This window comes from Falco naumanni, chromosome Z (assembly GCF_017639655.2).
Source record: "Falco naumanni isolate bFalNau1 chromosome Z, bFalNau1.pat, whole genome shotgun sequence".
Classification (NCBI taxonomy): domain Eukaryota; kingdom Metazoa; phylum Chordata; class Aves; order Falconiformes; family Falconidae; genus Falco; species Falco naumanni.
In genome coordinates this window covers 59018508-59036418 of record NC_054080.1, presented here as the reverse complement: position 1 = coordinate 59036418, position 17911 = coordinate 59018508, and the positions used below count along the sequence as shown (strand labels likewise).

At 40.0% G+C, this 17911-nt stretch overlaps 2 protein-coding genes across 4 annotated transcripts in view; one reads left to right on the top strand and one right to left on the bottom strand.

Annotated features, from left to right (window-relative positions):
• FAM169A (family with sequence similarity 169 member A) overlaps nucleotides 1-10373 on the top strand; it is a 37877-nt gene extending 27504 nt beyond the window's left edge. For all 3 annotated transcript variants that reach the window (XM_040579764.1, XM_040579762.1, XM_040579763.1), the window contains exon 13: nucleotides 378-10373. In XM_040579764.1, the coding sequence (XP_040435698.1) occupies nucleotides 378-920 (543 nt within the window). In that variant the 3' untranslated portion in view covers nucleotides 921-10373. The remainder of the gene's footprint in view (nucleotides 1-377) is intronic.
• Nucleotides 10374-13287: 2914 nt separating this feature from the next.
• Nucleotides 13288-17860, bottom strand: NSA2 (NSA2 ribosome biogenesis factor). The gene is made up of 6 exons (XM_040579767.1): nucleotides 17609-17860; nucleotides 17245-17432; nucleotides 16084-16234; nucleotides 15584-15763; nucleotides 14215-14407; nucleotides 13288-13556 (listed from the first exon to the last, which is right to left on the bottom strand). The coding sequence occupies exons 1-6, from the start codon at nucleotides 17609-17611 to the stop codon at nucleotides 13489-13491; spliced, it is 783 nt and encodes a 260-aa protein (XP_040435701.1). The 5' UTR covers nucleotides 17612-17860; the 3' UTR covers nucleotides 13288-13488.
• Nucleotides 17861-17911: the final 51 nt, after the last annotated feature.

Sequence of the window (17911 nt, the reverse complement as noted above, 5' to 3'; positions counted from 1 at the left end):
ACAGATTTTACTGGTTTTTTTGTTTATAGTGCAAAAGCAGATTGTTATGATTGCAAAATAACTATGTATGTCTAAAACATAAAACACATCTTTTTTTCTTGGGAGTAATTTCAGAATGTTTTTACTGTACCTGAATCATCCTTTCAATAATTTGAAAACAGGAGAGCAACTCTGGGTATCAAAAGCAGTTCACAAAATAGTCTCATGCAAAAAGGAGGAAAGAACTGACTTATTGACTGTACACGTAGTATTAAAACCTGCTGAATGCCAAAATACCTTCTGAGGTTGCTAGCTAGGGGCAGTAGTTGTTCAGCCTCTTGTATCTTCAACTGACTGTTCCCTTTGGTTGTTTTGGCACCCTTCCCCTTTACCCTCAGGTTCCAAATGCAACTGATTCAGAAGTGCTGGCAGAAGGAGGTACATTAGTAGAGGAGGAGGGCACTGAAGAGCAGCAAGAATCTGAAAAGATCGCCGTTGAAAATGCAGCTGCTTTGGCATTGAAGGAAGAGCCCTCTGATAATGGCCTGCCCAGCTCTATGGTAACTGAAGCAGTAGATGAATCTGTTTCTGAAAACATGTTGCCCAAAACAACTTCCTCATTGGAAGATCAAAATGAGGAAGCAGGGCACAACTCACAGGAGGCCCCTGTTGGCTTGAGTCAGAGCTCTTTGATAGTGGTTGAACTTGAAGGTGTTTCTTTTCAGCAGCTTCCTGGACAGGAAGGACCGAAGAACCAATTGGAAGAGCACTCGGAAGAGTCTCCTGAGCAGATGGTTCAGTACACGCAGACAACAGAGCGGGCTGCTGACAGCAGCTCTGAGGAAGCAGAAATTGAGGTGCCCATTGTTGATCGGAGAACCTTGCGAAGAAAGGCCAAAGGCTACAAGGGTCCACTCAAGAAAAAAGGAAAGCCAGCTTAGAAATGAAATACTGATTGTTAATTTGTTTATTTATAAGAAAGTTATTATTTTGTGTAAAACACTAGAGTGTAACTAAACCATATGGGACATGGACACATGTTTAAAATTCTGGGTTGGACTTCCTCTTGGGATTCATCACCTTTCCTCAAGTGTTTTTGAATTTTTAGCCACTAGATGTTAAGCTTCATCTGAGTGTGAAAGTAAATAGCCAGTCTCCTCCTTTTATAAAGGATACATGCTGAATAAATACAACTGTGCTAGCAAAGGGAACAGTTTGCATATTGAGATTAAGAGAATGTAAGATTCTGTAATTCTAGGTCTCAAAATATGCAAGAAGGTGTAATCCAGCAGATTAAAACAACAGCTTCTCTCTTTGAGAATAACTTGGAACAGCTGAGTCAGTAGAAACATGGTCAGTGCAGTTCTGCCGTAGCACTCTAATAATGAAGTTCTTTATGTGAAGATTAAGAGATGCCTACAAAGTAAACAATCTGTAGTTTCCAAAGTGAGCATCTTGGTAAAACTAAGTTTTTCCAGTATGTATACAGAAGTGTCTGAACTGCATTCCTAACTACTTGCATGTGTTTGAGTGGTTACTTGGTTAATTGTTATGTTACAGGAAAAGGGTATGACAACTTTTTATCTCGTTTTGGTCTGAATGGAAGCAGTGCTTTGTATTTTCCAAATACTAGGCTGGTGCTGTGGGGTAACTATTAAAATGCTGTCTGCCAGGTGTGACTCCTGTGAGTTGTTTTTCAGGTGGTTGTGACATTCATTAGTGTGAAACTTCTACACCTTTAGGAGTTACCAGGTGACTGCTTGCAAATAACTTTGATTCCCACTTTCTCTTCCTAACTTGGGTGCACTTCTGAGATGATAGCTTCCTAGTTCACAGCTTTTCTTAAAAGCAGCAACTAAACTTTGAATGCAAACAAAAGTAAAACAGGCTTATCATGTGTTTTCCTTCAGAGGTTCTCCTGAAAATCATATATTTCACTTAATTGTCAAACGGTAAGTTATTCTTAGTTTGCAGTGTGTTTCTTTCAATAAATGAAGCTCCTCTCATAATGGGTTAAAAAATCCAGGAGAAAGAACAATGGTTCTAAGAATGGGAAGTCACACCACTATTTGTCCTGCTATGTGCTTTTTCTAATGTGAGTGAACTAGTCTCCCGCAGTGTCTCAAAAATACAGGTGTCTTGAAATTGCTGTTCAGGACTTCTGAGTACAAGGTTCACTTGAATAGTTGCAATGCTGTCTTAACTTTTATCCCTCTTATGAAGTGATGCAAGAATCTGGTTTTGGATTTTGTGCTTATGCAGTTGAATTGTATTTATAATATTTTTTTAACCGTGTAAGATGTATTTGTACTTCTTTCAGCTGATAAGTACTACACTTTTTCTTAAAGCTGTTAAGAACAGTTTATATGATAACTTTAGATTCAGAGTGCACAGGATTACTGAGTGAACTCTTGAGTTCCTTGGAACTATTGCGTGTAGCTGTGTAGCCTTATCAGTGTACATACAGGTACTCCTGAATGCCATGACTGGTAATTGTTCAAGATCTTTTGTGACTGTTTATAAACATTCAAGTGAACCTTCATCTCTAAAACTAATCAAGTACTTTCTATAAGGCGCATAAGACAAATCTTCTGTTTACTTCTGTATGGCTTCTCTTCTACTGCTAAGATTTATTGTGTTAAAAAAATGCTAGAAAACACCTCTTGCATTGCTAAGAATTTGGGGGTGTTGTGGGCTAGTAGCTTAAAGGGTGGTTGCATACAGTATATTGTGACTTGTCTTCCCTTTTTAGAGCAAGATTTGCTAAACATTTGTCTGCTGAGTACTTCAATTCATTGTTGCAAAATGAGGGTTATTCACCCAGTGTGCAAAAGCAGATCAACATGCAGAGTTGAGAAATTTATTTCATATCTGCAGAGATGGGCGCTGAGCAGTAAATCCACAAAGCTAGCGCACCTTTTCCTGGTTTCAGGAGGTTTACATACAGTTCAACAAACACGAGTTGTACAACATGATCGGCTATAGCTTTTTACCTTGCTATGTACAATGCACATGCTCCAGAGGTTCAGGGCGGCTACTTTTTCAAAGTTTCTGCCTCAAGGGGAATACTTTTACTGTTATGATTATATTATGATGAGGACAGGTTGCTTTTGGGTAGTTTGAGCAATTAGTGGGTCTGCAAATGTTTCTCTTATCCTAGTTTCACAGCATCGACTCTTGAGGGTCACTGTCTTCTGTCTGTATTGTTAACCTTATCAGTTCCTTAGATTATTTCACATTCCTCCTTCAGCTGCTTATCAATTCACCTCTTTGAGACTTAGATTAATAGGATATATCAGAAAATATATCTGTCTTCTATTAAAATGTCTTTATGTATTCTCTCTAATCCTGCCATCATTGTGTTGTCATTGTTGAGACCAAAGACCGCTTTATTAAATTAGGTCCACTTTATCACATATTTTCCTATATTGTTGTGAGGATTCCTCATAGCACAGGTGATTCAGCAGACTTTGAAGTGGGCAAACAAGTAGTGATCTGGGTTACATTGAGATTTCTTCTAAAGTTGTATAAGCTGTAAAATCAAGTTAGTATTAGTTATTTCAAGTCTAGATAAGATCAACAATAAGATGTAAAATCCATTCATCTCTAGGTCCCTGCTCTTCACATTCAAAATATATCTTTAAGGGCTAATCTTACATGAGTATGAACAGTTTTTCAATTTAAGAATCTGGTTTTTCATTAGTCTTGGTCAGTTTTATTTTTAATGGTCCTATGGGGATTAATGTCCATGATTGAGGGAGCTGCTTTACCTGTGTAAAGATGATAACACTTAGAGACAGCAAGTATCCTACATTATTCCTTCTCCCTTGATATGCATCTAGTTGCTCCAATTTTTATATTACTAACTGGGTATGGTTTTCTATAAAATACTTGAAAAGGGCTTCCTTCACTTACTTGGGTGGTAATTCTGACCCCGGCTAAGGCAGTTGTTAAGATGTCTACCTGTTTAAGTTGGGTTTCCTGACAGAACTTTGAAATTTGCCTTTCAAGGGTTTAATTCATCCTTTCTACTTTCCACTAGACTGTGGCCTCCCAAGGGTATGTAGATCCCATTTAAATTGGAGAATTCTTTACATTCACTGGGCTGCTTTTGAAATAAAATTGAGGTCCATTGTCAGGGATTAAACTTTCAGGGATTCCAAACCTAGAGATTATTTTTTTAAAGATTTTAACCACTTCCACAGCCCAGTTGTTGCAGCAAGTGAAAGCTTCTGGCCATCCAGAAAATGTATCTATTAGGACAAGCAGGTACTTTACATTGTCCACATATTGGTAACTCAGAGAAGTCTTGGCCAGTATTCTCCAGAGCTTATGCCCCTTTTTAATTTGCCTGCTGGTGGCTTCCTGTGGATCTTGGGGTTATTTGTGGAGCAAATCTAGCATCTCCTAACTGTTGTGTCTGTGCTTACTGAACTTTTGGCCCTGTGGCATACCTCTTGGTGCTGCCTAACATAGCATCAGCTCCCATGTGAGGTTCTTGATGTTACTTCTTGAGGAAAATTTTCATCACTTTGGCTGTAGTGAGGGCTTTTTGGTTCAGAGTTGCCCACAATCCTTCCATATTCTTTGAGCATTTTAGGTTTTCTGCCAATTGGTTTTCCTTCTGAGTGCCGGAGAGGTTCCATGTTAATTTTCTGTCTGGTGTTAGGGCTCCAATTACCTATTCATGCAAGACTGCCCTTCTTGCAGTGAAATCAGTTTTTGTACTTGCCTGAATTAATTCTCTCAGTCCTTTCTAATGGCCTCTGCAGTGGATTATGCCTACTTTTTTGGTTCTAATATTGCTTGGAGTAGTTTTAGGATCTGTCCACACTTCATAACATTATCCTTGGGAGTTCGTTAGTCCTCATTCTTTCCAAATAGCTCTGTGAGCATGTAGAACCTCAAAGGCATATTTAGAGCCCCTATAAATATTAACTTTGATCTTCCCTGATTTCCAGAGCCCTTAAACAATAACTTCTGTTTTCTGAGCTTGCCTTTTAAAAACTCAGTATCCTGCTAGTCCTCAGTATCCTGTTAGTCCCAAAAAGTTCAATAAGCTTATCGTTGCTTCCATGCAGATTTGTTCAGTGTCAACTCCAATCAAAATGCTGTCCATGTACTGTAAAAGAGTAGCATTGTTACTACCTCTTCACCACTGCTCTTATGCTTCAGCCAATGGCTCACTTAATAAAGTAGGGCTGTCTTTAAATCCTTGAGGAAGTGTTGCTGAAAGACCAGTCACAGAAACTGAGACTTGTTTTGAAGTTTAAAAAGCAGCATTATTATGGCGCTGGAAGCACAGGTAATGGGCTCACCTTATACTCGAATACTTGTTCTTTATATTCTGTATAATCATACATATGCATTAAATTATTCAAAGTCACGTACATACTCAGTTATCTTCCCTGGATTCATTTACAGTAATTCCCTCCTTTTGCACATGCATAGTTTCTTCTGAATTGAGTCAAAGGGCTGCTTTTGCAACCCAAATTAATGTCTAAATACTTCATGACCTGGTCATCTTCATCCTTTTATGATGTTGCTTGGCAAAACCTGCTAGGTTTCCGTGAGATTCAGTCGTTTTTTTCTTTCATTCTAGATGTTCCTTTCAAGTTAGATCATAAATCTTGTCCATTCAATACCAGGTCTTCTTGATGACTATCTTAACAATTACAGTAATACAAGGACTTCTTGATTACAATCTGATAATTATACTAAGGCTGTACACATACTGAGGATATACATATGCTAAGGTTATACATTAACCCTCTGGCATTGCTGGTATCAGAACAGCCCAACATAACTGTGTCTGCCTTCTTGTAGAAAGGTTTCCCTGTTCAAAGGTGAAAACACTCATCCACTGGAATGCAAAACAAAACATCTTTCAGATCCAGCATAGTAAAATAAGCATTGGTTTCAGGTACTGAGACCAGCAAGGTGTAAGGATTTGGTACAGTGGGATGTGTATCTTTTGTTACTTGGTTTATTACTCTTCGATCCTGTACTAGTCAATATTCTTGAGAGTGAGGTTTCCTTATGGACGGGACTGGTGTATGGAACTCAGACTGACATTTTCTAAGCGGTCTATATAGTACAAAAGTATTTTTCAGAGGCTCAGATCTTTTACATATTTCCAATCTAATAAATTATTACTCTTACCAGTCTTACTCCTGGTTTCAGTTCCATTTTAATTGAGTTAATTTTTTGCTTTACCTGGTATCTTTGAAGCCCATACCCAGAGGAATTGCCATATTCAATACACCATCTGGGATGTTCTCTTCAAGCTCCTCTGAACTTTTATCCGTCAGCAAACAAACTTGTGCTTGCCAAGCCTTATTAGGTGGGATATGGAGCTGTATGGAGTTCTCAGAGAAACTTATTGGAGCATTCAGTTTGCATAGTGAGTCTCATCCTATAAAGGGAGGGGGCATTCTGGCATATATAGAGACTTGTGAATTAGTTTAGTATTTCTAATCATACATTCCATAGGTTGTAAGGACTTTACAGCTGTTCTTTTTCTTGTTGCCCCCACAATTGGGATCGTAGTTTTACTGAGATGCCCTTTACAACTTGTTGCAACTGAGTGGGTGGCCCCACTGTCTTACTAAAAAATCTATGGTATCATTCCCCAGCTTTACTGGAACCAGGGGATCAGCTGGGGAGGCCTTAAGTGTTCTCGCCTGGTCTCCATTTGTTATCTGAACCCTCCAACGTGATCAGTGCTTCCTGACTGATTTTGCTTTTGCCTGCCCTGTGGGGACATTAGTTTTTCTGTTGACCTTGCAGATTTCTTCCCAACCCCCTTCTTTCTATTCCCCTTTTCTTCCTCTACCTGTTCCTCTGTTACCTGTAGCAGTCTCGGTTACAGCTGCTGCCAATATAGATGTCTGCAATTTCATCCTAGTCTGTTCTTGATCCGTTTTCTCCTCTAGGTTTTTACACGCTTCATATGCTCCCTCTATCAACTGCAAGATAGACCATTCCTCCTGTCCTGTCAACCTTCTGCAACTTTTTTTCTTGTGATGGTTGTCCAATGAATAACATGTTAAACATTTTCTGATTTAGCTTCCTCATCTGGATTTAAACCCATCTACTTTGTGTGTGGTAGCCAAAAACTTTCATAAAAATCTGATGGGCTTTCTTTAGGACCCTGTCTCACCTTATATAGGGATTATGCATCAATGTTGTAGTTCCCAAAAGCGAATACATTCTGTCAGGGTTTTCCTAGTAAGAACTGACAGTTTCCAGCTCAGTAAATAAGAGGTCATAAACGGCACGTACAAAAACTTGTAAGCCCTCCACCCCCACTGCTTATCTCAGAGGTGCTTGACTCATTCATTGGGTTTGCCCCCTGGTCCTGCTAGGAACAGGACTAACATTTTTATCACCCATCTCTTTTGTTTTTTGAAATAATGGTGATTTTTCTGAATTTGTAACCTGTAGGAGCGGGGCTGTGGGCACCAGCAGTTGTACATCCTCTGGTTCCTCCCCACTACAACATACAGTCCCATTCTTACTGCATATACATGCGTCTCCACATACACTCCTTTTCTGGCACGCACAGCATCAATGTATCTCCCCCCCAGCTGGCACTTCTTCTGAATATCTAGTTCTCTGTACAAAGTCATAAAGGTATCAGTAAAAGGCACATTGTCCCACTTCCCCGATCAACGAAAAAACAGTATGAATTGTAATATGGTGTTAAATTATAAAGACCCGTTTTCTGGCCCCTGTTCATAATCGTCCAATTTATAGTTTGGCCACTAGTCGTTACACTGTCTCTTCATTTTATCTGTAGTCATCATATCACCCCCAAACTTATTCCGATGTTTCAAAATACAACCCAAAGGACTACAGGGTGTAATTATGGGTTGGCCTGATCCCATTTCAACCCAGTACTCAGATTTGTTGGGTCTCACTGCCCCCCCTCCCCAGGTCAGTAATTCCCTTGTGTGCACTCATCTCTGACTCCCTGGCCAATTAGGGCACTCCTGCCAAGCCTCTACATGTGACCTAATCTTCCACAGAAGCAATCTAATTTATAATTAAATTTTACACTTACTTGTAAGTAATTCACCCCCTTTTGCCCTTATGCAAATATTTCTGTTTGCAAATTGCAAATTATCTTTGAGTCACTTGTCACCTTGACTTTAGAGAGCATCCGGAGGAGTCCCCAGTCAGTAGGGTGGCGCATGCTGGAGCTCTGTCCGGTCTGGTCCACTGTTGGGGATGGGACGACAATCCAGGCAAGGCCTTATGGCTGTCTCATCTGGATCACCAAAAACGTCCCAAAATGAGGGTTCTTCGGCCAGTATGCAAACGCTGATTAACACACAGAGCTGAGACATTTGTTTATTTTATGCCTGCACAGAGATGGGTGCTAAGCAGTAAATCCACAAAGCTAGCGCACCTTTTCCTGGTTTCAGGAGGTTTACATACAGTTCAACAAACACGAGTTGTACAACATGATCGGCTGTAGCTTTTTACCTTGCTATGTACAATGCACACGTTCCAGAGGTTCAGGGCGGCTACTTTTTCAAAGTTTCTGCCTCAAGGGGAATACTTTTACTGTTATGATTATATTATGATGAGGACAGGTTACTTTTGCGTAGTTTGTCTGAGCAATTAGTGGGTCTGCAAATGTTTTTTTTTTATCCTAGTTCCACAGCATTGACTCCTGAGGGTCACTGTGTTCTGCTGGACTCTTCAGGGTCACTGTGTCTGTGTTCTGTTAGCCTTATCAGTTCCTTGGATCATTTCACATTCCTCCTTCAGCTGTTTCTCATCAAATTGATATAAATATATCCACTTCCAAAAAGTTAAGTGTTCTTTTGCTTATGAAAACTAAGTCCCAGTTATTTCAATTACTTCTGGGTGGATTTTTGAGAAGTGTGGTTATCACTTGTGTTCTCTGTGAGGTTGGAAAACTGTGTTTCTGAGAAGGTAATGTCAGTCATCTGGCTTTTACTTTTCATGGTTAGATTGGAACTGATTCCATTAGTATCTTTCTTTTAATACATTTGCATACTGAATACGTAAATATTACAACAAGATTATTAGATTGGGTCGGTCTTGTTTTCTACTGAGAACAATCAGATTTCTGATCTCATTTCAGTGAGTCAGTTTTAAATACTAAACATCTTTAAATATTCATATCTTTAAGTATGCTTAAGTAGATACCTCTGTAGATGTGGGGCACTTGAAATGGTAGCTGATAGCCAGTTTGGTACAGAATGTGGACAGCTGGGATGCATTTAGCAATTCTGATAACCGGTACACTCTTGAAAACTGGACACTGTTCTAATTGTGATCACAGCAGTACTTTGAACTAAAGGGCATCATTTATTTCTGTAACAACTTCTTTGGCATCAATCGTCTTGCAGTAAAGACTGTAGCAAAATCTTAACAGTGATTTTAAATAATAGTTTTTATTGCTGTACTGACTGTCCCATTGGAACAGTAGTTTAATAGTCTATACCTTCTTTTACATTAATGCAAGGGAACTTACCTGGCAGTTGTATTGACTGAAGTGTTTTACCTTGGGAAAACCAGTGGGGTTTAGGCTTGGGCGATTTTTTTTGGTCTGCTACCTGTCTGTCTTACTACAATGAAATTCTTAAAAGATTTTTAAGATCTTACTGCACCAGCAACCAATGATTAAAACATCAACTTTATACAAGTTTGTACCAAATTCTATTACAACATGCTGTAGATCTACATGTGTACAGTGAAAGCAAGCAGTATTATTTTTGAGCTTTATATAGTTTAGGAATAGAGTTTAAAGAACATTCATTTGTAACTTCAGCACTGCAATGATAAATCGTTTTGTGTTTGAATCCAACATTTGTTCAAATGTGTCTCTTGTACGGCTTGTTAACAGGATTTGATTTGCTTATCCCCCATTCTTTTTTGGTCTGTTTTCATTTCATGCAGAATTCTTGTTTGCTGTTCTCATGCTTCATAGCACTTTACATGAAAATGTACATGTCTTATTTCAAATGCGCTTTTAACTTACCTGAAATTGTCTGACCCTTGTTTATTGCTTTTTAAATACCATTTCATTTGTAGATGTCTGTAATCAAATTGATAATTGACAGTGTCATCAGCACTAAGTTAAACATAGCAACAAATAGGCCTAAGTTTCAGCTTCTCTGCTTTACATGACCATTCTAAAATTTTGTTTGCAGGATGATACACCTCTAGATTTCTGTTCACAAACGCGTTGTTAGATGTTTTCTAAACTAGTGATACTCTGTTTATTGAAGATGTATTGCTATTCTAGAGTATTGTACTTAAGTCTTGCTACAGTGATAGTTTTTCCTTTTTTTAGTACTGTCTTGGCTGCTTTTGGAATATTTTGAAGTAGTAATTAAACTTATATTTTGTGATTATTTTTTTCTTGGGTTTTAGTATTCGAGTCCTTTCTGCTGTACAGGAAGAATGTTTTAAAGTGGTTCAGTTCACTAGAACTAGCGTAATGTTACAATCTGCTTCCAAGGAGCTTTAAAAGGTCAATGATTATTAATTGAAAAATCTTCTATTAATTAAAACAATTTCCTGTACTTAATTAGCTTATGTGTAAGACTTTTATGAAAAAGGGTGCAGAATAGGCTCTTCTGAATGTTACAGCATGCATTCTGCTGTTTATACAACCTATGCAAGATGATGTAAACTTAGCAGTTACTGGCATAGTTTGCTGCAGACAAGCCAACTAGAAATGCTGTAACCAACTCCCTACAGTGTGGTGTATTAAAACATTTTATGTGCAACAATTGTGTTATTCAGCCAACAAGTCATGTATTTTTAGCACAAAATGTAGTGATGTTCTTGAGCTGTAGAAAATTATTCTATGTAGAAATGTAGAAAATCATGTTATTTGTTTATGTGCAGTAAAGGGTAAAGCAACAAGAACTTAAAACAGAGGCTTATCTGTTTTGTCTCTGTCAGATAGTGTAAGAGAAGTTTGAAAGCTGGTACAAAAGCAGCTAGCTTGACTTCCTGGCCAGAGTTCACAGTCTAAAACATGACCTGGTCAGGAAGAAGATTGAGGGATTAAAGCATCTGTCACACAACAGGGTGACAGCTGCAATTCTTCAGCCTGAAGAAAGCTCAGGAGGATCTTACCTTGTGTATAAATATGAGGGGGTGGGTATAAGAAGATGGAGCAAGAGTCTTCTCAGTGGGGCCCAGTGACAGGACAAGAGGCTGTGTGCACAAACTGGGATATAGGAAATTCTATTTAAATATAAAACATTTTAAACTCTTAAGAGTGGTCAAACACCAAACCAGGTTGCCCAGAGAGGTGGTGGAGTTTCTGTCCTTGGAGAAACTCAAAACCTGACTGGATGTGGCCCTTGGACACCTGCTGTAGCTGACCCTGCTTTCAGCAGGGGGCTTGCACTACACCATCTCAAGAGTCCCTTCTCAACCGTAACTACACTAACAGTGATTCTATAATCTGCTACTCAACCTGCTTATTGCATGTGACCACCTCTAGCTTAGACTTTTGTTAATGCAAAAAAAACCCCACTGTCACAGATGGAGGATGACACACTTCGCTCGTAAAAAAGAAGCAGCAATGTTTATTGGTATAAAACAGTGGTTTATTTATTTATTTATTTAATGGTTTGATAGTAAATGCAACAGTGGTTTAACAAGATTCGATGGCAAGGTACACCTTATTATTTACTGTACAGAAGACAGGTCAGACAAAACTGTCAGGGAGACCCTCCCATTGAGTTGAGGTTCAGAAAGGACCCCCTTGTGCTCTGAACTTCTCAGCGGGCAGTTTAGGTGCACCTGGATCCAGGCTTAGTCTCAGTGTCAATCAAGTTTATGTCTAAAATATTACATGTGCACAATCAATCCCTTATACCACTTAGCTAAGATTTCGAAGTTTTGTCATGCTATTCATCACTTGCCGATCATCTGTGCAGCCTCAGGGAGTAACCTTGAGGGGTGCCCCTACCCAAGGGGAGATTCTGGCATGCAGCCTGCTGCCATGCAGGAGGACTCAACGGGCTTTGGGCTGTTCACTATTTAATGGAGTAAGATAATTGACTACTAGTCATATTTGCATTCTGATTACAGACCTTAAGTTTCTTTCAGACTTGGCTTGACTTGGACCTTGACTGGCACTGCTAGGTGGGTGCACTGTTCAAATTAGCCCTTGGCTCCTGTTGTTATTTGTCTCTCTGGAATCCACTTTGAGTCAGATACAGCCATCACAACCAGACACATCCACTTCCAAGACACATCCATTTTGACAGCCTCAGGCAGTTACTACTTGAGCACTGCCACTGAAACAAAGCTCGGGTGGGGGTGGGGGGAAGGCACAGCACCACATCCATGCACTCCTATTTACATTCTGGCTTCTGAAATATGTTAAGCATTTTGTTTAAAAGTTTCCTTCTTACAGTGTTGAGAGATAGGAGTGCCCTCATCAACTGGAGACAGCTTATATGGATTTGACTTGGATTTTGTGTTAAAAGCTCCTTGGCTTGAAGTGAAGTACTGTTTTAAGAGTAGGAATATAAAATGGCAAGGATGTTTATTTGTAGTGATAGATTGTGCTGTTTGTTTACCACCAAATTCTTGATTGATTATATTACTGGTGTAGTTGCATACAGGATTGCTGAAAGGCTCCACCTTAGAAGCAGCTTTTGTTTCTTGTACTTCAAGGATGAAACCTAAATATATATTGATCAGTTGATGCTTGTCACCTTTAGTTTTTCTTGAATGTTTCTTAAAGCCACCAAAATATCTACAAGTAGTTGTAGTATCAGGCCTATCACACCATTCTCAAATTTCACATCTTAAACCCCAATGTAAACTTCTGAAACTGTTCTTTTCTTGCTGGGACTACAGTGCTACACTCTCCAGTCCTTATTCTTTCCATTAATGCAGTCATGGAAGCAAAGGGGAGAAAGACATGAGGTAAGGCAGGATGACGGGGTTGAAGAGAATAGCTGCCCTCCTAGTTATCTTCCCATCCTGCAGCCCCATGCTCCTAATACGTTCTCACGTCCAAGCTTCTACAGAGGCAAGTATCAAACTGAGTGCTTAATTTCTGTTGTCAGTCTGCAGTAAGATTCTAGCTGCATTCTTCCAGCTCTCGAGTTAGCATGTTCTTCTGCACCTTTAGCTGTTACAGCAGCCATCACGGGAAACAGTGGCTGTATCTCCCATCAGTAAGAGTGTGAGCTGAATTAAGCTTTTACACAATATATCTAAGCCAAAAAACTACTGTGAAAACACTGTAAAAAAAACAAATTTTAATCAAATCCATACCACATCAGCAAAACATGAAAACTGAAACACTTTATTTGGACATCATTCAGCTGAGCAAACATAATACGTATTAAAACCTGAGCAGTCACTTCTGGCATGTTTAAGTTCCTCACCAGCCTCTGGGGTCAATGGTCTTGAATGGTTGACAGTTCCGGAGATCTTGCAAACTTGTTGAAACCACTGATTTTGCAGGAGCCCATGTGTATCAAACACAACTTAAACAAGTAGAACTGCATTAATACAGCCATCATTTTCTGGATTGTTTGTTACTTGTGCATATTTCCCTAGAGAGAAAAGGGAATTAAATGTCTACAAAAGCTTGAAGTAGTTCATATAATTAATTAGATTTTTCTATGTTTGCAAGTTCAATCCACAAGTCTCTTAAGTGTAGGAAATTCCTGTTCCAAAATTGAAATGCATTTTGAAATCTGTATCTATCTTCTGCTGAGCTGCAAAACTTAAGTTCTCAAAATAACTTTATGCAGGTTGCTTTTTATGAATGGATCATTTAGAGTTCTGGGTGAACAAAAAAATAACATCAGAGGTCCTGCTATTGTCTATGTCAACCCCTCTGTTAAAAGAAGTCAGCCTAATCCTACAAAGAAGCTTCTACACAGAACTTCCACTAAAAACATAATACAGTTGGTTAATTGTTCACGTGGATAGGTCTTTAGACTTGTAGCATTGCTTAATCTGAGACACAGGCAAACAAACTGAATCTTTGTTCTGAACTTCACCTAATTTGATTTTGAAAGTGTAAACAGAAAGCCTAAGATTAACACGAAAAACTTCCCATTTTTAGAGCTGCCCAGTAGTTGCTTCTGCTACAGCCCAAACCTAACATTTAACAATGGATCAATTATGACTATAGGATGTTGTCTTAACAATACCTCAGGCAATGAAGACTGAAAACTTTTAAAAGCAGCTAGCTTAACTACTTACCCCAGATGACTTTGCCCCCTTGTGTCACAAGGCCAAGCTCACTCACGTTCACTTCAATGACAGTACCCTTGGTAATTACACCCAGTGTTGTGTACAAAGGAGAAGAAGGATTCTTCTTTACACCAAGGATAGGTAGGCAAAACGTAGCTTTAAGTTCAGGATGTGTCACATGCGCCTTCTTGAAACGTAAGCCCTGTTGTATAAGGAGTGACAGAATGAGTTAATATTTGCTTTAAGCCCTCATGACTCATCTAGTTTAACACTTTAAGCATTATGTCCTCAGCTTTAGATGTTTTGAGACACTGGGAAAAATAAAACAACTTTGAATACTGAATACTGAATGCCTACTACATAATGCCAGATTTGCTTAAAAACCTGATTAGTGGCAAGATAAAGCTTTCCACGCATATATTCAGGACGTCAATTCTTAATACTTGTACAAGAATACTTGTTACCTCAGATGGCTTCTGTTTCATGAAGAAATAAGACATTTATGGTAACACATTTAACAGTGCTACTAGTTTTTAAGACTATGAATTTTTCCTTTTTTCTTGTAAAACTGAAAAACCCTTTACATATTGTGAAATATTAAATACCCATCTCTTACGGCACTTTCCATCTAATGACCTGTGCTTCATAAAGGGTACTTTACCACCAAGTACCATAAACTTCTCTGTGTCAATAAAAATCTATCCAAGGCTTCTGTGTAAGACCATTGAACTAGTAATGAAGTATGATCCAACACACAGCCTGCGTAGTGATTCTGTTGATTCCTGTGAGGAAACAGGAACAGCTATTCACAGAAAAATTACACAGTCTTAGTGAATCTAGTTTTATCTCCTGTGCACTGCCAGGCTGCTAGAGTTCAGGCACTGTTCCTGCAGCTGTGTAAGAAAAGGTCAGGCTGGAGGCACAGCACTCCCCTTGCCTACAGTCTGAACTGTGCTGCAAGCTTATTTAACAGGCCAGGAGGAAGGAGTTCATGAGTTCCTACAACAAAGTTGGCTTCTGCAGCTTACAGAATCACAGTAGCTTGAAACAGAAGCCTCCAACTTTAAAACCTATTCAAAGTGCTTTTGCTAGAGACATTCCCATGCTAATTAGACAACTCGTAGCTCTAACTTACTGGCACCATCTCAGTTATGGGTGTAAGAGCAGAGATTTCAACAGAGACTGTGACTGCAGGGGCATCTCCCCACCCTCAAGTTATTAGAAGTTTAGGTTTCTGCAAGGAAACTAAAAGGAATGTTCTGCATCAGTAGTAATCAAGTGCATTATCACAGAAGAAAGTTTCCTCACCACAGAAACTCAAAAGTAGTAAGTAAAAATAATTGTTACTTCAATATTCTTCAAGGCTGGAGAACATTACCATTGGTCGAATGAATCGCTCGTATTTAGGAGGCTTCCTCGTAAAGCCATCTCCAACAAAACAAACTTTTGTAACCATTCTCTTCCAGGCCTTCTTCTTTCTCTTTCCTGTACGTATCACTTTTAAAACTTCTGTTTCTCCTTGTGCACGGACCTTTGGCACAGGAACCTCCCATTTCCCCTGGAAGAGGTGAGGAAAAAAAAGTCAGTAATCTTACATGCTGCATTGCTGAATGAAAGGGGACAACCAAAACATAAAATAAAATTTATGTAGAGTGTAGTGGTAAACATACTTTTTATATAACTCATAGCTACTTATCTTAACTAGCAATTAAAAGTTATGAAAATCAAGATATCACATCTGCTTACTTTGTCCTAGATTACTCAGTTACTCAAGGATTCAGGTTTTACTTAGGCTATAAGACACCTGAGCATCAGCAACACAAAGTGGTCACTGTCACAAGTAATTGTAAGTATCTGAATTTTAATACAATTACTTACGGCTTTTTCTTTTCTTTTCTGCTTGATCATGTTAGAGAGAACCTTAGCCCGGGACTGGCCTTCTCTGTCCAGCAGGTATGCTGGTACAGCTCCTTTAGGTGTTTTTTCATCATTCTTTTTCTTTGTGTTTCTCTTTTCATGCATTTTAATGCTGCAAGGAAAGAAAACCAGTATTAAAAGTAGGGGAAAAAAAAAAAAAGAAAGGTTCGTGTGTATGTATTTTAACTTAGCTCATGTCTGCTCAAAGTTTTCTTTTAAGAAATATTTGTAAACAAGAACATGCTTATATTTGAGGAATAATCCTAAATAATTTTCAAGGTAAACTAGTAGTTTCACTTAATGTAACAACTGACAGGCTGCACAGTGCATAAAAGCTTGCCAATTCACAAGGCAAGAACACAAGACATGCAACTTTCAAGGATTTCTGAATGACTTAAAACAAGTAGCCAAGCACTTTGAGAGATAGAAATTTTCCTCTCTGACAAAAACCAAACTGCTACTCTTCCACGATTTGATGGCAGCATGTACAAATACCAGGAACACATGTGCATAAAAGAGGTTGTGTTTTGTTAATTTTGAGGCCGTTTAGGGGGAAATAACTAGTTTGTAGGTCTGTTTAACAAGCCAAATACTTTAACAAGTAGCAGAGGAAAATAACTATCTACACTTGGAAAACAACAAGAACACCACGGTGGATAAAAAAGAATACCATTAACAGCTTTGATTTCAGTTTCTGAACAAGAGATTTTCAGAAAAATGCTTTTGTTTACCTATGCTGCAATTATCCTGGAATACAAGCTTCATGTTCTGCCCAAATACTGCATACGTTACTGTACTGTTTCTATTAACACTGTTGTGAGAATGCCTGCTGCCTCCTGCTATACTAATACATCAGTTGATGTAAAAGACCTAAGTAAATGCATTCATGTTTGTGTCACATTAGTCACTGCTATTGCTAATTAACACATTATCTTATGGATGGCTTTTAGGAGCAGAATTATCCACTGAGAAAATCAGAAATGTCTTCACTGAGGTAAAACCCACACCCTCCTACAACCCGAGTGCTGTTTAAAAGCAGAACTTTTCCAAGTAATGAGTAGCTCTTTGAAACGTCTCATCTCATCCTTCAGCTGTCAGGATGACTGGACGGCGGGTACTCACGTCTTCTTCATCTGTATCTTCTCAGCATGCCGCTGTTTGTGGTAGAGCTTGGCCTTCAGCCCGATCATCTTCTTGGCTTTCCGGGACCGCTCATGAGCCTCGCGTCCCTCCTTCTTCCTCCTCTTCTCGTGGTAGTCCAGGCGGTACCCATAGCGCTTGCGGTGGAGCTCGATGTACTCGTTCTGCGGCTGAGGGCACAAGGCAGCGCGGTGAGCGGGCAGCAGCGGCCGAGGCCCGGCGCCGCTGGGACACACGGTGGGGGCCCGACGGGGGCCGCAGCCCGACCGCGGGGCCCGCTCGGCCGCCTTCACCCCCTTCCCCGTCCCCCACCGCCCCCATGCCACCCCGCCACCCCGGCCCTTACCATGGCGGAAGCCCCGCGGCGTCTCCCCACGCTCCACCGACGCCTCCACGCAGCCGCCTCCTCCTCGGCGAAAAGGGCGGGCCGCCCGAGAAGCGGCCCCGGCTGGAAACGCTCCCCCGCGGCACTTTGTTTCCTGCCGGCGAGGGGGCGACGGTCCGCGTCCCCCGACGGCGGCTGTTCCGACTTGGCGGGGCCGCGAAGAGCGGAAAAACGAAGGGGGAGAGATCGAAGGAGAGGGTCTTGTCTTGCCGCCTGGGTCTGTCAGGTGGGGGCGGGAAGGCGGAACGGCGGGAGGGCGGCTAG